The sequence below is a fragment of the Rhinoderma darwinii genome, chromosome 3, assembly GCF_050947455.1.
Source record: "Rhinoderma darwinii isolate aRhiDar2 chromosome 3, aRhiDar2.hap1, whole genome shotgun sequence".
NCBI classification, from domain to species: Eukaryota; Metazoa; Chordata; class Amphibia; order Anura; family Rhinodermatidae; genus Rhinoderma; species Rhinoderma darwinii.
Genome location: NC_134689.1, coordinates 252,270,436 through 252,291,562, shown reverse-complemented (window position 1 = coordinate 252,291,562; position 21,127 = coordinate 252,270,436). Strand labels below are relative to the sequence as shown.

At 41.9% G+C, this 21,127-nt stretch overlaps 1 protein-coding gene across 3 annotated transcripts in view; it reads right to left on the bottom strand.

The window, feature by feature from the left end:
- The window catches only part of REC114 (REC114 meiotic recombination protein), a 329,032-nt gene that overhangs the window by 28,346 nt on the left and 279,559 nt on the right, over positions 1–21,127 (bottom strand). The window contains exon 3 of one of the 3 annotated variants that reach the window (XM_075857746.1): positions 8,096–8,298. The exons of the other annotated variants lie outside the window; for them this stretch is intronic. Coding sequence (XP_075713861.1) covers positions 8,096–8,298 — 203 coding nt within the window. The remainder of the gene's footprint in view (positions 1–8,095; positions 8,299–21,127) is intronic. 3 annotated transcript variants of the gene reach the window in all.

Sequence of the window (21,127 nt, the reverse complement as noted above, 5' to 3'; positions counted from 1 at the left end):
TCGCGATTACGGAAATACCCCATATGTGGTAATAAACTGCTGTTTGGACCCACAGCAGGGCTCAGAAGGGAAGGACCCCCATTTGGATTTTGGAGCTCTGATTTTACTGGAATGGTTTTCGGTGCCGTGTCACGTTTGCAACGCCCTGGAGGGACCTAAACAGTGGAATCCCCCCAAAAGTGACCCCATTTTGGAAACTATACCCCTCAAGGAATTTTTCTAGTGGTATAGTTATCATTTTGACCCCACAGGTTTTTTGCTGAATTTATTGGAATTAGTCTGTGAAGATGAAAAGAGACTTTTTTTTGGAAAAAACACAGAATTTTCTAATTTTTATAAGGAATAAAGGAGAAAAAGCACCTCAACATTTGTAAAACAATTTCTCCTGATTACGGAAATACCCAATGGGTAATGTGGTAATAAACTGCTGTTTGGACCCACGGCAGGGCTCAGAAGGGACGGAGCACCATTTGGATTTTGCAGCTCAGATTTTGCTGAATTGGTTTCTGGGGGCCATGTCGCATTTGCAGAGTCCCTGAAGTACCAGTACAGTAGAAATTCCCCAGATGTGATCCCAATTTGGAGACTATACCCCTGAAAGAATTAAATTAGAGGTGTAGTGAGCATTTTGAGCCCTCAGGTGTTTTATAGATTTTATTAGAATTGGTCCGTGAAAATGAAAACATTTTTTTTTTCCAATAACCAGTAGCTTTAGCTCAGAATTTTTCATTTCCACAAGGAATACAGGAGAAAAGACACCCCAAAATGTGTTTACACAATTTCTCCTGATTACGGAAATACCCCATATGTGGTTGTAAACGGCTATTTGGACATACGGCAAGGGTCTAAACGGAAAAAGTGCAATTTCGTCTTTGGAGTGGAGATTTTACAAAATTTGTTTTTGACGCCATGTTGCATTGCGCTGAGGTACGAGTACAGTGAAAACTCCCGAGAAGTGACCCCATTTAGGAAACGACACCCCTCAAGGAATTCATCTAGAAGTGTAGTGAGCATTTTGACCCCCAAAGGTTTTGCAGAAATTAGTGCACAGTGGATGTTGCAGATTGAAAATTGACATTTTCCACATATATGCTATTTCAGTGCCCAATGCGTTGGGCCCAGCTTGTACCACTGGAGACATACGCCCCATAAATTGTTAAGCGGTTCTCCAGAGTACGGTAATACCCCATATGTGGTCATAAACTGCTGTTTGGGCACACTGCCAGGCCCAGAAGGAGCGCCATTTGGCTTTTGGAGCGCAGATTTTGCTTGGTAGTAGTTTTGTTTAGTGTTTTACTGGTGTTTCAGTTTATAATGTGGGGGCATATGTAATCTGTGCGGAGTACATACATTTTTTGCGTGACACACTGTCGTTTTTATTGGTACCATGTTTGGCTACGCGCGACTTTTTGATCACTTTTTATTCCATTTTTTTGGAAACAACGTGACCAAAAAAGGAAATTCTGCCATTGTTTTTTATGGTATTTTTTTTACGGTGTTCACCGTGCGGGATAAATAATATGATATTTTTTTAGGTCAGGCCGATACGAACGCGGCGATACCTATTATGTCTAGTTTTTGTCTTTTTTTTCATTTTTTTTCTAATTATAAAGGGCTTGATCAGGGAAACAAGGCGATTATTGTTTTTATTACGTAAAACTTGTATTTATTTATTTATCTAAAACTTTTTTTTTAACTTTTTTTTCACTTTTTATTTTACACATACTAGGGGACTGGAAGATCTGATCTTCTGATCCCCTGTACAATGCACTGCACTACTTCTGTATGTACTGATGTAGTGCAGTGTATTGTAACTGTCACTTTACAACTGACAGTTGAGCCTATTACGTCCTGCCTTGGGCAGGACCTAATAGGCTCCCGTACCTGGCAACCAGGAAGCCGTTGCTAGGCTTCCTGGTTGCCATTGCAACCATCAGAACCCCGCGATTTTTCGCGGGGGGGCAATGGGGTGCAGAGGGAGCCCCCTCCCTCTGTATCAATCACTTAAATGCCGCTGTCGCTATTGACAGCGGCATTTAAGGGGTTAAACTACAGCGATCGGAGAGGACAGTGATCGCTGTAGTTGCAGTGGGATGTCGGCTGTATATTACAGCCGACATCCGATGAAGATGGAGCGAGCACAGCTCCTGTGCCCGCTTCATCCTCAGGGCGTTACTATACGCCCATTTTCGGGAAGGGGTTAATAAGAAGTGTTTTTTTTTTTTTTACACCGCTTTCTCTGATCTCCTCACGTATCTCACAGAAGTGAGGAGATCAGAGAAAGTGACAGGAGCTTTCTCCTGCAGACGACGTCACAGAACGGCTGTGATTGGTCAGTCTTCAGAGACTGACCAATCACAGCAATCGCCGGCATTGGGGACTGCTAATTGGTCCCCAGGCCGGTAGCAGAGACGGTTAGCTGTCGATGACAGCTGCCGCCGCTGTTCTGTCACTATGTGATTTCACATAGTGACAGTTTATTCCTGCGCCGTAATAGTACGTCGAAGGTACGCTAGAATAAGTGGCCAGCGACGTACTATTACGTCAAAGGTACGCAAGGGGTTAAGATGATCAGATACGATCTCTATCAGAGAGAAATAAAACCATAAAAACATGGATATCTTCCAGAGAATACATCTTCCAGGAGTGCCCGTGTTTTATGTTTGATGTACTTTTGTTCAGTATATAAACTACTTTCAGAGCAATCAACTGCATTATACAGCTTTAAAGACACAGAAATAAGAGAAACTATCCACATTTCCATTTTCTGCCTAGCTGGAATACACTGTAATTCTTTGAAGAACGAAAGAGTCATTGAAAATCTGTTGGAATTGTTCGATAATGAGAGATGTTATGTGTGACTGGTAGATCCTATGCACAAAGTCTTATCTGCTCAGAAATCCCTGAGCTTGTATTCCCTCCCCTTTTTTATTCTTTGTATTTCTAAGTGACTGTGTAATAGTTCCTATTTACAGTGCATTGGTAGCACGAAATAATGAAAACGAAATTGCAGATTAGAAAAGCGTGCTATAGTAATATTTCTGCCACAAATACATTTTCTGTTGTAAAGGATTGTTTTCATAATCACATTACTTCTGATGATCTCGTGAACAGTTGACCGCTGCTCCAAACAGTCCTGTTTTCTGGGACCGTCCTGCACACCAGACTAAAAAGATGAGGTCTATGCAGTTTAGCATAAAAATCGGGAAATTTTAAGATTCTGGGAGTGTTCCTGGGCAGATTGAGTTTGGCACTTAAATGACCTGCAATTTTGGGATTCAAATTTTGGAAGGTACATGATATGTTCCGTGTCGTGGAACAACACTGTATTTGTGGAAAACAGATTATCTATATTCCGTTCATGTTCAACAACGTCTTTGACCAGAGCAGATATTGCAGACCTGGAGGTGAAAAGATTAAAGAATACCTAACTTTTCAGGTGACTTTTTAGAATAAGCAGCCATATGTGTGTACCATATTTCTGACCATTTTATGACTTTAATATGGCATTATTATTTTTTAGCAGTTTTCCTCTCTGCAGGCTCTATATCTCTATATCTCAGTTTCCTCTGAGCTAGTGGGTGGAGCAGAACAGCTATAATGCCTTCTAGACACTGCACACGTAGAGAAGAGGAGAATCCTGTTATCCTATCTCTATCACATATATAAAAGCAGCATAGAGGACATTATACAGCAGTAATGAGTAGTGTAGTTGAGTATCCAGTATTGGGGTGAGAGAAGATACTTACCAGGAAGCTGCAGAACACCTGTGTATCTTAGTCACTCTGCTCCCTCATCATGCTTCCCCCTCCATAGACATTTTTTTTCTTACTCTGCTCCCTCCTCCTGTTCCCCCTCCCTCCTCCTGTTCCCCCTCCCCTCTCCATAGACTTTATTTGGTGGCAGTAAAGAGACACACCCCCAATTCCTGTAGTCCATCTCATGTGCTCTAAAACTAGGGATGGATGTTGCTTGACAACAGGGGGTGGGCGGCAGATTGCAGGAAGGGAGATACCTGCAGAACCGATAAAAACACAGGGACATATACAAAAACACCGAAAAAGGCCATACTTACAAACGGACACAGCCAGGCCAGAAATGCTGGCCTGGCCTGGCTGTGTCCATTTGTAAGTATGGCCTTTTTCGGTGTTTTTGTATATGTCCCTGTGTTTTTATCGGTTCTGTTTGTGCATCAGGAACGTTCTGTTCCAGTTTAGGAGTTAGGGACTCGCAAGTCTGGGGATCCTTGTCGTGGATTGCGAGCTTGCGTCCTTTTGGCCAAAATGATTACCAATACCCCAGGTATTTTTCATTATTATGTATATTCGCTTCTCTTGGACACAGCCGGGTCTTTGATGCTGGGAGAGCATGGTGTGTTGTTGTTTGGCATAGCAAGCAGGGTAGCCCGCTCTATGAATTATCAAGGCGTCACAAATAGGCTTCTACCTGGCTATACACGTTGTGCCTCATGACGTACACACTATCCCTCCATGTTTCACTCACTTGCACCCCATTATCCATTTATTTCTATTGAGGCACTTCATTTATTACTGCCCCCTATATTTCACTTATAGTATTACACTTGCACACACACTATTCATTTATTATTTCTTACTACACATCCCATGCACCACACACCACTCCCCTCAAGACTAGTGGGAGTGGCTATTATTATTTAAAGCACCTGCTCGCCCTTTCATCAGCATTTCTGGCCTGGCTGTGTCCATTTGTAAGTATGGCCTTTTTCGGTGTTTAAGGGAGATACCTGATAGCAGTAACTTCACACAAAATTTGCATGGATAAAACTACACTTTAACAAAGTACATACAAAGTTGATATATACATTACTGTGAAAATGTTTTAGGCAGTTGTTGAAAAATGCTGCAAAGCAAGAATGCATTTAAAAAATAGAAGTGTTAAGGCCCTTTTCCACAGGCCAATTATCGGGCAAACGAGCTTTCACAGAACGCTCGTTCCCGATAATTGCCCTGTGTAAACACGGCGACGATCAGTCGCTTAACGAGCAAAGGCTCGTTACCTGTTGATAGTATCGTTTATGCGGCCTAAAATATTATAGTTGTCGGCAGCACATCTCCCTGTGTAAACAGGGAGATGTGATACCGACATTATAGAAATGTATGGGGACGAGCGATCGTAATAATGAGCGCTCATCCCCATACATTGCTTCTTGTGAAAGGAGCAAACTAATGCTGATCAACAAGCTATCTCATTGATCGGCACTCGTTTACACAGCCCACGTCGGTACTTGTAAGAGGACCCTCAATAGTTTGTTTTTATCAATTAACAAAATATAAAGTAAATGAATCTGTATTTTAACAGTGTCAGTAGTGAGGTTAGAAAGCATGGAGCTAATCTTTAGATAAAGGTGACATAATTAGCCAGCACACTGAATGTGAAAAATAAAGGTCACATGTGAATCCAATAAAACTACAAGACAATGGGTCTGAAGATAAGGAAGGATGATATGATTAAACACAGAAGAAACTGAATATCAACAGCACAGCCAGCAGTCAAAACCATCTGGACCACATAAAAATCCCAACTTCAGGGGGGTGCTCGCAGAGGACAACCCCACTCCAGGGGAAATAGCAAATCCAAATAAAGAAGAGGAAACCACAGCACTCCAGTAGAAAAGTATTTTTTAATTCACCAACACATCACCTGCAACGTTTCAACCCTCACAGGGTCTTTGTCAAGCATAAATGCTTGACAAAGACCCTGTGAGGGTTGAAACGTTGCAGGTGATGTGTTGGTGAATTAAAAAATACTTTACTACTGGAGTGCTGCGGTTTCCTCTTTATTATGATTAAACATTGAAATATAAACTAAAGGTCCTTTTACACCGGCCCATTTTGGCCGGTACAACGAGCGTCAATCAACGAGACAGCTCGTTGAACGGCGCTCGTTTACTCCTCTCACAAGGAGCTAGTTATGTGGAAGAGCGAACGTTGCTTCGATCACTCGTCCCCATACATTTCTATCATGTCGGCAGTACGTCTCCCTGTTTACACAGGGAGATGTGCTGCAGAAAACGATAATATTTTGGGCTTAAATTCCCCTCTATATATCCCCTCTATATTCTACCTGGCCTATTACACTGTCTGAAGTGGGCCGTGTAAACGATCAACGAGGGAGATGTGCTGCCGATAAAGATGATTTTCTATGTTGCATAAAAGAGCAGATCAGCCATTGAACAAACATTTACTCGTTCATCGGCTGATCGTTGCCCTGATTAGACAGGGCAATGTTCGGGAATGAGCTTTCATATAAACGCTCGTTTGCCCGATCATTGGCCCATGTAGTAGAGCCTTAAAGAGGCTCTGTCACCAGATTTTGCAACCCCTATCTGCTATTGCAGCAGATAGGCGCTGCAATGTAGATTACAGTAACGTTTTTATTTTAAAAAAACGAGCATTTTTGGCCAAGTTATGACCATTTTTGTAGTTATGCAAATGAGGCTTGCAAAAGTCCAAGTGGGTGTGTTTAAAAGTACAAGTCCAAGTGGGTGTGTATTATGTGCGTACATCGGGGCGTTTTTAATACTTTCACTAGCTGGGCGCTCTGATGAGAAGTAACATCCTCTTCTCTTCAGAACGCCCAGCTTGTGACAGTGCAGATCTGTGACGTCACTCACAGGTCCTGCATCGTGACGGCCACATCGGCACCAGAGGCTACAGTTGATTCTGCAGCAGCATCAGCGTTTGCAGGTAAGTCGATCTTACCTGCAAACGCTGATGCTGCTGCAGAATCAACTGTAGCCTCTGCTGCCGATGTGGCCGTCACGATGCAGGACCTGTGAGTGACGTCACAGATCTGCACTGTCACAAGCTGGGCGTTCTGAAGAGAAGAGGATGTTACTTCTCATCAGAGCGCCCAGCTAGTGAAAGTATTAAAAACGCCCCGATGTACGCACATAATACACACCCACTTGGACTTGTACTTTTAAACACACCCACTTGGACTTTTGCAAGCCTCATTTGCATAACTACAAAAATGGTCATAACTTGGCCAAAAATGCTCGTTTTTTTAAAATAAAAACGTTACTGTAATCTACATTGCAGCGCCTATCTGCTGCAATAGCAGATAGGGGTTGCAAAATCTGGTGACAGAGCCTCTTTAAGTGCTTAGTTTTTGAATGAGTGAGGTACAAAGAAAACAAGAAAGCAGAGACACTCACTAGTGTTTCTCAGGAAAGTAGGAGAAATAGCACACGGAAGGTTTGCAGTTGAGTATCATTGGCATAAAGACAGTTCAGACCTGCTATTAGGTTGGGTTTTCACATCACGGTCAAAATGCGTTTTTTCCACCATTTGCCGCAAAACCGCACCATTATGTGAAAAACGGTTTGTGGGAAAAAAAACACATTTTGACTGTGACGTGTGAAACGAGTGTTAATGTTCCCAATTGGGGTTGTGTGAGTGAAAACATAGGATGGCTTAGAACAGAAAGAACCCTGCTAGGGAAAGTAGAGGTAATTGAGAGGAAGTAGAATCAGTGACACATTAAAAGAATCATCAGAAAAAGACAAAATTAAAGTCCCGTTCAAAAAGGTTAGGGCTGCTTTACACAGGCAGATTTCTGTCCACAACAAACGCTGATCGGCAATGTTACAAGCCGATCAGCACTTGTTAATAGGCCCTTTTACACAGGCTGATGCTATACAATATAGGTTGAAGGATCATTAATACGATCGTTTGTTCCCCATCAGTTTGCATCACTGTCGGCAGCACATCCTCTATTAACAAATGGATAAATGCTGCCGACAACAAGGATTTTATAGCTTGCATTAACTATGTGATCAGCTGACAAACAAGTGCTTGCTCGTTTTTCAACTGACCACTGCCCAATTTACATGGCCGTTAATCGCGAATGAGCGTTCGCAAAAACGTCCATTTGGCCGATTATTGGCCTGTGTAAATTGGTCTTTGGAGTAGTTAAAGAGGCTCTGTCACCAGATTATTGTCACGGACACAGGGTATGTGGACCCACTAGGCCGCTCCGCCGTAGCGGGGAGGCAGCTGACCAGGTCACAGTCTATGCGGAAGTCAAAAGGCAGACAGTAATGCTTGGGTACCTGAAATAGTCCGGGCAGTGGCTGTGGCTTCAGCACGGATGGAGGCAGCTGCGGCAGGTGGCGCCAGACGTGGCGGGCAGTATCCGATGAAGCGGAAGACACTTGGCGTGGCAGATGACACTTGGCGTGGCAGATGACACTTGGCGTGGCAGATGGCACTTGACGTGGCAGATGGCACTTGGCGTGGCAGATGACACTTGACGCTGGTAGGCACAGGAACAATACAGAATACAGGAACGGTAACAGGGCACGGGTAACAGCTGGAACGGGAGACACTAAGGGACCATTGCGAGACAGACTGGGAAAGACTAAATGCTCAGGCAAGGAATAGAAGGCCAGGGGCCTTCTTATAGACCAGGAAATCGTGGCAGTTGATGGTGATGACGATTTCCTAATTGCGCGCGCTGGCCGTTTAAGGCCGGGCGCGAGCGTGCGCGCGCACCCTGCGGGACACAGCCGAACGGAGCGGAAGTGAGCGCTGGCATCTCCTAGGAGGGAGACGGAGGCCAGCGCTCACAGATCCATGGCTGCGGGCGTCGGGAGGTGAGTAAACCCGACGGCCCGCGGCCATGGACAATACAATTATCAAATCCCTATCTCCTATTGAATGTGATGGGCGCTGCAATGTAGATAACAGCAACGTTTTTTTTTTTTTTTAAAAACGATCATTTTTGCCCAAGTTATGAGCAATTTTATATTTATGCAAATGAACTTTTCAATGGATAACTGGGCGTGTTTTCTCGTTTTACCAACTGGGCGTGTATTGTGTTTTTACCAACTGGGCGTTGTGAGTAGAAGTGTATGACTCTGATAAATCCGCATCATACACTTCTCATCGTTCCCACCCAGCTTCTTTCACAGCAGACACAGCGTGACATCACCCACAGGTCCTTCAACCTTGTCGTCGGACAAAGAAGATACATCGGCTCCAGGCGTCCAAAAGGTTAATATGCTCATCTCTAGGGAGTTTGCTATGCTTACCTGCACATGGTGATGCTGCTGCAAATTCAACTGTACTCTCTGACGCCTGGAGCTGATGTGTCTTCTCTCTTCCGACGCCAAGGTTGAAGGACCTGTGGGTGACGTCACGCTGTGTGTCTGCAGTGAAAGAAGCTGGCTGGGAATGATGACGTCACCCACAGGTCCTTCAACCTTGTCGTCGGACAAAGAAGATACATCGGCTCCCGGCGTCCAAAAGGTTAATATGCCCGTCTCTAGGGAGTTTGCTATGCTTACCTGCACATGGTGATGCTGCTGCAAATTCAACTGTACTCTCTGACGCCTGGAGCCGATGTGTCTTCTCTCTTCCGACGCCAAGGTTGAAGGACCTGTGGGTGACAGGTGGGTGACGCCTCAGAAGCAAAGGAGCACCTAGTGGATTTTGGGGCCTCCTTTTTCTAGAATATATTTTAGGCACCATGTCAGGTTTGAATAGGTCTTGTGGTACCAAAACAGTAAAGACCCCCCAAAAGTGACCCCATTTTGGAAACTATACCCCTCAAGGAATTTATCTATGGGTATAGTTAGCATTTTGAACCCACAGTTTTTTTGCAAAATTTATTTGAATTAGTATATGAAATTTTAAATTTTTACAAGGAATAAAAGTAGAAAAACACCCCAACATATGTAAAGCAATTTCTTCCGATTATAGTAGTACCCCATATGTGGTAATAAACTGCTGTTTGGACCCACAGCAGGCCTCAGAAGAGAAGGAGCACCATTTGGATTTTGGATTTCTAATTTTGCTGGAATAGTTTTCAGTGCTGTGTCGCGTTTGCAATGCACTGGAGGGATGAAAACAGCGGAAACCCCCCAAAAGTAACCCCATTTTGAAAACTACACCCCTAAAGGAGTTTTTCTAGGGGTAAAGTTAGCATTTTGACCCCACAGTTGTTTTGCTGAATTCATTGGACTTAGTCTGTAAAGGTAAAAATCTACCTTTTTTCTGTAAGAACTTAGACATTTTTAATTTTTACAAGGAATAAAGGAGAAAAAGCACCCCAACATTTGTAAAACAATTTCTCCTGATTACGTAAATACCCCATATGTGGTAATAAACTGCTGTTTGGACCCACACCGGGGCTTAGAAGGGAAGGAGCACTATTTGGCTTTTGGAGCTCAAATTTAGCTGGAATAGTTTTTGGGTGTCATGTCGAATTTGCAAAGCTACTGAGAGAGCGAAACAGTGGAAGCCCCCCAAAAGTAACCCCACTTGGGAAACTACACCACTTAACCCCTTCAGGACCCAGCCTGTTTTGGCCTTCGGGACCCAGCCGATTTTTTCAAATCTGACATGTGTTACTTTATGTGGTAATAACGTTGGAATGCTTTTACCTATCCAAGCGATTCTGAGATTGTTTTCTCGTGACACGTTGTACTTTATGTTAGTGAAAAAATTTTGTCGATAATTTTGGTATTTATTTCTCAAAAACACCACAATTTAGAAAAAATTAGCAAAAATTAGCATTTTTCTAAATTTAAACGTATCTGCTTGTAAAACAGATAGTAATACCACACAAAATAGTTACTAGTTAACATTTCCCATAGGTCTACTTTATGTTTGTATCGTTTTTTTGAACGTCCTTTTATTTTTCTAGGACGTTACAAGGCTTAGAACTTTAGCAGCAATTTCTCATATTTTAAAGAAAATTTCAAAAGGCTAGTTTTTCAGGGACCTGTTCAGTCTGAGGTGGCTTTGAGGGCCTTATATATTAGAAAATCCCCAGAAGTCAACCCATTTTGAAAACTGCACCCCTCAAGGTATTCGAATCAGCATTCACAAAGTGTTTTAACCCTTTAGGCGTTTCACAGGAATTAAAGCAAAGTAGAGGTGAAATTCACAAATTTTATTTTTTTTGCAGAAATTAATTTCTAATACATTTTTTTTTTGTAACACAGAAGGTTTTACCAGAGAAATGCAACTCAATATTTATTGCCCAGATTCTGCAGTTTTTAGAAATATCCCACATGTGGCCCTAGTGTGATAATGGACTGAAGCACCGGCCTCAGAAGCAAAGGAGCACCTAGTGGATTTTGGGCCTCCTTTTTTTTAGAATATATTTTAGGCACCTTGTCAGGTTTGAAGTGGTCTTGTGGTGCCAAAACAGTGGAAACACCCCAAAAGTTACCCCATTTTGGAAACTACACCCCTCTAGGAATTTATCTAGGTCTATAGTTAGCATTTTGACCGCACAGGTTTTTCGCTAAATTTATTAGAATTAGTCTGTAAAAATGAAAATCTACTTTTTTCTGAAAAAACATAGAAATTTTTAATATTTACAAGAAATAATAAAGAAAATGCACCCCAACATATGTAAAGCAATGTCTCCCGATTACGGTAATATCCCATATGTGGTAATAAACTGCTGATTGGACCCACAGCAAGGCTCAGAAGGGAAGGAGCGCCATTTGGATTTTGGAGCACGGATTTTGGTGGATTGGTTTTCGGTTCCATGTCACGTTTGCAACCCGCTGGAGGGACCAAAACAGGGGAAACCCTCCAAAAGTGACCCCATTTTGGAAACTACACCTATCAAGGAATTTTTCTAGGGGTATAGTTAGCATTTTGACCACACAGGTTTTTTGCAGAATTTAGTGGAATTAGGCAGTGAAAATGAAAATCAACTTTTTTTCTGAAAAAGCATAGAAATTTTAAATTTTTACAAGGAATAAAGGAAAAAAAGAACCACAACATTTGTAAAGCATTTTCTCCTGATTACGGCAATACCCCATATGTGGTAATAAACTGCTGATTGGACCCATGGCAGCGCTCAGAAGGGAAGTAGCGCCATATGGATTTTGGAGCACGGATTTTGATGGATTGTTTGTCGGTGCCATGCCGCCTTTGCACCGCCCTGGAGAGACCAAAACTGTGGAAGCCCCCCAAGTTACCCCATTTTGGAAACACCCCTCAAGGAATTTTTCTAGGGGTATAGTGACAATATAGACTCCACGGGTCTTTTGCAGAATTTATTAGAATTAGGCGGAGAAAATTAATATCACAATTTTTTTCCACTAAAATGTTGCATTTTCTCATTTTCACAAGGGATAAAGGAGAAATAAACAACCAATTTTTATAAAGCAATTTCTCCCGAGTACGGAAATACCCCACATGGGGTCATGAATTTTTTTCAGTAGAAATGAATTAACCCTTTCAGGACTGATCCATTTTTTGCTTTCTTATTTTCGTTTTTCACTACCCGCCTTCCAAGAGCCATAACTTTTGTCTTTTTCCGTCAGTAGAGTGGTGTGAGGGCTTATTTCTTGCGGGAGGAATTGTAGTTTCTATTGATACCATTTAAAGTGAAATAAAAAGTACTGGGAAACTGAAAAAAAATAGGAAAATATAGTAATATAGGAAAAAAATCTGATTCCATTTTTTGGGGTTTTCGTTTTTACAGCTTTCGCCGTGCAGTGAAAACTACAGCGATTTTGGCGGTTTAAATTATTTAAGTTTTTTACGGTGTTCACCGTGCGAGTTAAATAATGGCATATTGTAAAAGTTCGGCCTTTTACGGACGTAGCGATATCAATTCTGTTTATTTTTTTACATTACTTTTGAAGAAAAATGGGAAAAGGTTTTTTTTTGTAACTTTTTTTTCTTTCTCACTACTAATAATTTGAATTCTTCTAGACATTTTATTAGTCCCCTTAGGGGACTTGTACCAGCGATCATTGGATCGCGGGTACAATATGCTGCGATACTAATGTATTGCAGTATATTGTTATTTTTACAGGCTTCTGTAACCGCACGATCGCTGTTCCTGTCCCTTAGTCCTGGGTGTCAGCTCTAATACACAGCCGACGCCCGCAGCGTATGGAGCGGGCTCAGCACGTGAGCCCGCTCCATACATCACCCCCACACCATGACGTGCTATTAAGTCATAGTGCTCAAAGGGGTTAATGCACAGCGGATGGTGTGAATATTACAATTTTGCACTGATGTGCCATTTTAGTGCATAATATGTTGTGCCCAGTTTGTGCCACTGAAGACAAATACCTCATAAAACGTTAAGCGGGTTCTCCCGGGTATGGTGATGCCATATATGTGGGCGCAAACTGCTGTTTGGGGACGCTGCAAGGCTCAGAAGGGAGGGAGCGCCATTTGGTTTTTGGAGCGCAGATTTTGCTTGGTAGTTTTTCTGTTTTGGGTTTCACTGGTATTTCAGTTTATAATGTGGGGGCATATGTAATCTGTGCGGAGAACATCAGGGCATAATAAGAGGGTATAAAAATGCGGTAAATAAATAATAATTCATAGATGTGTGGCCGGTGTCGCACTGAAAATGGTGTCGGATGTTACCCGCTTTTAGAACGCTCTGCACATTTTGCATCGCCATATTCCTGGGAGCCAGAACGTCTTTATTTTTTCACCACCGGAGCTGCGTGAGGGCTTATTTGTTGCGGGACAATCTGTACTTTTCATTGGTATCATTTTGGGGTACATGTGATTTTTTTGATCACTTTTGATTACATTTTTTGCAAGCCGGGTGACCAAAAACAAGCAATTCTGACAATGTTTTTTAGTTTATTTTTTGCGGCGTTCACCGTGCACTATAAATGACCATTATATTTTATTTTGCGGGTCGGTACGATTACGGCGATACCATATGTATATAGGGTTTTTTTATGTTTTGCAGCGTTTGCGCAATAAAATCACTTTTTTATAAAATAATTTATTTTCTGTGTCACCATATTCTGAGAGCCGTAACTTTTTTATTTTTCAGTCAAAAAAGCGGTGTAAGGGCTTGTTTTTTGCGGGACGGTTTGTCGTTTTTATCGGTATTATTTTCGGGTACATGCGACTTTTGATCACTTTTTAATCTCTATTTTGGGAGTGGTGGTGACCAAAAAATAGCGATTCTGGTGTAGTTTTTTATTGATTTTTTTTTGGGGTGTTCATCGTGCGGGAAAAATAACATTATAGTTTTATAGCTGGGGTCGTTACGAACGCGGTGATACCAGATATGTGTACTTTTTTTTCCTATAATGAAAGACTTATTATAGGAAAAAAATGAAATGTTTGTTTATATAACTTATAACTTTTATTTTTACACTTTTTTTTAAAACATTTTTATTTATTTTTTTACTTTTTTCACTTGTCCCACTAGGGGACAATTAGACTTGCAGCTTTGATCGCTGCTGGAGTACATTACACTACACACGTAGTGTAATGTACTCCAACTGTCATTGTGACGTGACAGTCACACTGACAGGAAGCCTCGGAGGACCGGCCGGAGGCTGCTCCTCCGAGGCTTCCGTACATGGCAACCCGGAGCTCATTATCTGACCTCCGATTGCCACGACAAGCATCAGTAGCCCCCACGATCACTTTGTGGGGGCTGCCGATGTGCTTCAAACCACTTAAATGCGGCGACGGCAATCCGTCGCCGCATTTATGGGGTTAATTGCCGAAATCAGTGGCGATGGTCCGCTGACCGGCAAGGCTGGAGTGTCAGCTGTCAGGGACAGCTGACCTCCCGGTTCCCGGACACTGTCCGTTAGGACAGTGTGCGCCGGGAGCTACTCCGCAATAGTACATCTGGATGCGGGAACTAACCCCTCTGCAGGACGTACTATTGCGGCGCAGCGCGGGAAGAGGTTAAGGAATCTATCTAGGGGTATAGTGAGCATTTAGGCCGCACACGTCTTTTGCAGAATTTATTAGAATTAGGCCGTGAAAATTAATATCAACATTATTTCCACTAAAATGTTGAATTTTTTCAATTTCACAAAGGATAAAGGAGAAAATGTACCCCAACATTTGTAAAGCAATTTCTCCCGAGTACGGCTATACCTCACATGTGGTCATAAATGTTTTTTCATTAGAAAGTAATTAACCCTTTCCGAACTGATCCATGTTTTGCTTTTTTCTTTTTCGTTTTTCCTCCCCGCTTTCCGAGAGCCACAACTTTTTTATTTTTCCGTTAATAGAGTGGTGTGAGGGCTTATTTTTTGCAGGACGAGCTGTAGTTTTTATTGTTATCATTTTTTGGTACATAAGATTTTTTGAGCACTTTTTATTACATTTTTTGGTAGAGCCAAGGTGACCAAAAAACAGCGATTTTTCCATTTAAAATTCTTTATTTTTCACGGCGTTCACCGTGCGAGTTCAATAATGGTATATTGTAATAGCTTGGACTTTTACGGACGCAGCGATACCAATTTTGTGTATTTTTTTACATTACTTTAGAGAAAAAAATGTGAAAAGGGTTTCTTTTTGGACTTTAAATATTTATTTAATTTTTTCCACTAATAATAACTATTAACTTTTTATTTTTACATATTTTATTAGTCCCCCTAGGAGACCTGAACCACCGATCGTTAGATCACTGGTAGAATACACTGCAATACTAATGTATTGCAGTATATTGTCATTTTTACATGCTTCTGTAACAGCGTGTTCGCTGTTTCTGTCCGTTAGTCCCGGGTATCAGCTGTAACACACAGCTGACACCCGAAGTGTATGGTGCGGGCTCAGCGAGTGAGACGCTCCATATATCACCCCCCACACCACGACATGCTATTAAGTCATGGTGCACGAAGGGTTTAATGCGCAGCGCATGGTGCAGAGTGAAAATTAAAATTTTCCACTGATGTGCCATTTTAGTGCACTATATGTTATGCCCAGTTTGTGCCACAAATACCTCATAAAATATTAACCGGGTTCTCCAGGGTATGGCGATGCCATATCGTTGGATGTAAATGGCTGCTTAGGTCCGCTGTAGGGCTCAGAAGGGAGGGAGCGGCATTTGGCTTTTGGAGCGCAGATTTTGCTTGGCAGTTGTTCTGTTTGGCGTTTTGCTGGCATTTCAGTTTATAATGTGGGGGCATATGTAGGCTGGGCAGAGTACATCAGGGCATAATAAGAGTGTATAATAATGGGGTAAATAAATAATAATCCTCAGATATGTGGCCAGTGTCGCACTTATAAATGGCGCCCAATCTTATCCGCTTTTGGAACGCTCTGCACATTTTGCATCGCCATAATCTGTTAGCCGGAACTTTTTTTTATTTTTTCACCACCGGAGCTGCGTGAGGTCTTATTGTTGCGGGACAATCTGTAATTTTCATTGGTACCATTTTGGGGTACATGCGGTTTTGTTGATCACTTTTTATTCCATTTTTCAGCAAGCCAGGTGACCAAAAACCATCAATTCGGACAATGATTTTTATTTATTTTTTACGGCGTTTACCCATGGCTATAAATGACCATTATATTATATTCTGCGGGTCGGTACGATTACAGCGATACCATATGTATATAGTTTTTTTTTTATGTTTTGCAGTGTTTGCGCAATAAAATAACTTATTTAGAAAATAAATTATTTTTTGTGTCACCATATTCTGAGAGCCATAAGTTTTTTATTTTTCAGTCAAAAAAGCGGTGTAAGGGCTTGTTTTTTGCGGGACGGGTTGTAGTTTGTATCGGTACTATTTTGGCGTACATGCGACTTTTTGATCACTTTTTATTGTATATTTTGGGTGGTGACCAAAAAATTGTGATTCTCACATTGTTTTTCGTTTATTTTTTTTGCAGTGTTCACCGTGCGGGAAAAATAATATTATAGTTTTATAGTTGGGGTCGTTACGAACGCGGTGATACCCAATATGTGTACTTTTTTTTTACGTGTTCATTTTTTTCCTATAATAAAAGACTTATTATAGGGAAAAAAATCAGTTCTTGTTTATGTCACTTATAACTTTTATTTTTACACTTTTTTTAAAACATTTTTATTCTTTTTTTTACTTTTTTCACTTGTCCCACTAGGGGACACTTAGACTTGCAGCTTTGATCGCTGCTAGAGTACATTACACTACCTACGTAGTGTAATGTATTCTAACTGTCATTGTGACGTAACAGTCACACTGACAGGAAGCCTACGACGACCAGCCTCTGGCTGGTCCTCATAGGCTTCTGTACATGGCAGCCCGGAAGCCATTTTCTGGCGTCCGGTTGCCATGGGTACCATCGCCAGCCCCCGTGATTTCACGTGGGGGCTGCCGATCGGCGCTAAAATCTTTTGATGTGGCTATCGGAATCAACAGCCGCATCGAAGGGGTTAACTGCCGAAATCAGCGGCGATGCTCCGCTGATCGGCAACGGGGAATGCAGGGCAGACACCCTGCACAGTTAACCGCCGCTGCGGTGAAGCGCCGCGCGGCGGTTAACTGTCAAAGCACAGACGTAACTGCACGTCAATGTGCGGGAACTTACTGCACACATTGACGTGCAGTTACGTCAAGGTGCGGGAAGGGGTTAATGACACAGATTATTATTTTTTTTTGTATCGCTACATTGCAAGAGCCATAACCGCAAATTTCATTTGTCAACATAGCTGTGTATAAGTTTTGCATGACAAGTTGTATTTTCTAATGGCCCCATTTTGGTGTACATACAACTTATTGATTAGCTTTTATTCATATATTTTAGGGGAGGGGGGGGGGGGTAAACCCAGCAATTCTTCTGTTCTATTTCGGGATAATTTTTTTTAAGACGTTCACTTTGTGGTATAAATGATGTGTTAACTTTATTCTTTGGGTTTATACGATTGCAGATATATATAATTTTTTATATTTAATACATTTTTATTAAAGTTTTTTTAAGAAAAGAACAAGACATCTACATGTTATAAAATAACAAACAGGACGTAGCCATATAAACATGGCTGGAGCACACATCGTACCATTACTGCTATATAATATGCACAAGCCTTAGGGTATGTGCACACGAGGGCGTCCGTTACGGCTGAAATTACGGGGATGTTTCAGCCTGAAAACATCCCCGTAATTTCAGCCGTAACGGCATGTGCAGGCGCTTGAACGCCGCGTCAATTACGGCCGTAATTGGCGCTGCTATTCATTGGAGTCAATGAATAGCGGCTCCAATTACTGCCAAAGAAGTGACAGGTCACTTCTTCTACGCGGGCGTCTATTTACCCGCCGTCATTTGACAGCGGCGCGTAAATATACGCCTCGTGTGAACAGACAAACGTCTGCCCATTGCTTTCAATGGGCAGATGTTTGTCAGCGCTATTGAGGCGCTATTTTCGGGCGTAATTCGGGGCAAAAACGCCCGATTTACGTCCGTAAATAGGCCGTGTGAACATACCCTTATCCAACACCTCTTATCTCTCAGTAACAAATTTTTGGTAGCTGGTCTTGATGCAACACTTGGTATCTAGATCCTTATACAAATACCTCCGTTTATATTGGGCTTGTGTAATGTGATCATGCCCCACAAGAGGTACTTTTCTACTATATTTGAAAGATTCTGTGTTTATGGATAATATAGCCAAACCAATTCTGCATATTGATACTATCGATGTTTGCTCCCTGAAACTTTCTTCTAGAGTCTTGTCCTTTTTTATATATTGTATTTTATACATATATTTTATATAAATGTACTTGTGTATATGTTACTAATAAACTATCAATGTTTAAACATAATTTCGTGGCTATAAGCTCTTTTCTCTCTGTGATTTCAATTTTTAGCCATATAAACATGTAGAAAAAAAGACAATAACAATAGTGTTACAATAGATTGTTCCCCAATCCAATCCAGTTCAGTAATAGCCATGTTTTCAAAGTTGTAAAATTATTAATCAATTTGAGGTGGAGATCAAAGAGTGTCACTCTATCTAAGGCCTGATTCACACGAGCGTATTTTACGTCCGTGTGACGGCCGTTAAAACATCGGCAATCACATGGACCTATATAATTCAATGGGGTCGTTCACACGGCCGTTGTTTCAAAGGACTGTGTGAAGGGTTCATTGGAAAATGGAACATGTCCTATTTCTTCGGTTTTCACAGATCCCTCCATAGATCCAAGTCCATTCGGATCCGTGAAAACAAACCCGCACGGGGGCAACTTGAACGTGAAAATCATCAAGTTTTTCACGTCCGAGTTTCCCCACGTTCGTGTGAATCTAGCCTATGACAGCTAACTAATGGTACCGCAAACAGCCAGTATATCTTACCATGGCAAATAGGGTGGAAGGGGCATTGTAGACCAGAAATGTCACACTCTACAAGGCCATATCCCAGTACAGGACTATAGCTGTTAGAGTAATCAGTGAAACAGGGTTTGGAACTCCACAGATTCTCGAAATGCCACCCAAGGCTGTAAGATCCTAAGGAACTTTGCGATGACCCCAGATTGCTGTGCTGACAATTCCTCTATGCGATGTAAGAGAAAAATCTCTGGTTGGCATTCAGCCATGGAATGCACGCCAGTGGTGCAAAATAACTGAACGTGCTGCAGTTAGGCAAAACCGCAGAATGTTTTTCTTTTGGTAGCCAATGGAGCCAGGTAAGATTGAGAGCAGAGTCATCTGTGGAATATTATTGAGTGTTTCAGGGTCGGCCTCTTCATCTCTCTTGGCCGCGCATCTCTTATCGCGTGCCTGTGTCCCCACTAGTTGCAGAGCGGGAAATGCGCATGCACACTCAGACACTCTAGCTCCTGAGATTGTCCCGGGCTTCCCTTCCCTTGACTGCTTTTCTACATGTGTCTGCGCTATTGGGTGCTGAGATGTGTAGACATAGTGGCACACATTAGTCTAACTTTTTAGATGGGGCAGCAAATCGCCACTGACAAACATTGTGATAGATAGGAGCTAGGTAGAGTATTTCAAACATAGAAGGGACAGGATAAAACCATGGGGAAATAATGGAAAAGGTATAGGGGGATAACGTTTATTTACCATAGAAAAATAGATGCTGAAATGCAAACTGCTGGACAGGGCAAGATCTCATCAGGGATGAGCATGAAGGGTCCATATGAACTCTAGGGAGAAGCAACATGCATGCTTAGAACAGCGTGTAAGGCATGCAATGTAGTGTGAGCAACAAGGAACAACAAATCGAACCTTGGATGGATGTAAACATACGGCGCGAAAATAGAAAAAGTCGATAGGTAATTGGAATTTTTATTTCATATACTAGCGTTTAAAGGTTGTGTATGTAAGGGTAAATGTATTAAATACATTTTTTTTAAAGTCTGTTAACTCTGGAAGACTTCAACAGGGAGGCTCGAGGTTCTATTTGTGATCTATGTGTAAGCTGAAGCCAAGGCAAGTATTGTAAGTGGAAGCATATCCTGTTCTAGAGCAACCTACTGTTTAACTTGATCATGGATATGTCAGTTTAGAAACCGCAGGAGCATCGAGGCAGAGTGGTAAAGTTTAAAGTCAGGGAGTCCCACACCACCCAATGATTTAGGACAAGTGAGGATGCGCAGGAGTACTCATGGTCAGTATCTGCCCCAGACAAACCTAATTATGGTTATGGGATTAGAAAAAAAGTCTGAAGGGGGATGGGAACTGCCTAAAATAAATAAAGAAACCTAGGTAGGTCACCCATTTTAAGGGCGTTTATCTGGCCAAACCAAGAAAACGACTTCTTATTATAAAAGGACAAATCCTTGAGTATATACGTTCAAAGAGAGGCTGGTAATTTAAAGCTTGGTTAGGTCTGACGGTTTGAACACCACCAAATATAAAAGAGCTTGTTGCTGCCACTTAAAGGGAACATTTACGGAACTCCGCTGTGCCTCCGTCCATGATAAAGAAACATTGATTGCCTCTGTCTTTGTGTAATTCACCTTGAAATGGCTCAGGTAACCATATCTGTCAAATTCTTGCTGTATAGAGGGGAAGGAGATATGAGGTCGAGAAACATAGAGCAGTCTTGTAGTGAGTCGATCCGACCTGTAGGCCCTGTATATTCGTATCATTCCTAAGGGCGACTGCAAGGTGTTCCATTACTAGAACATAAAGTAGGGGAGACATTAACCCCCTTGTCTGGTGCCATTCCGTATCAGTATTGACAACACATCATTAATTCTAATACACACCGTGGGACACATATAAAGGGTTAAAAATATATTTTTTAAAAACTTGGGCCTATGGCAATTTGTTTAAGAGTCGCCATCAAAAACCCCAGTGCACCCGGTAGAAGGCCTTTTCCCTATCTGCCTATAAGAGGCAGAGAGCGTGGATTTTTTAAAATTTTATTAGTATTAACTCGC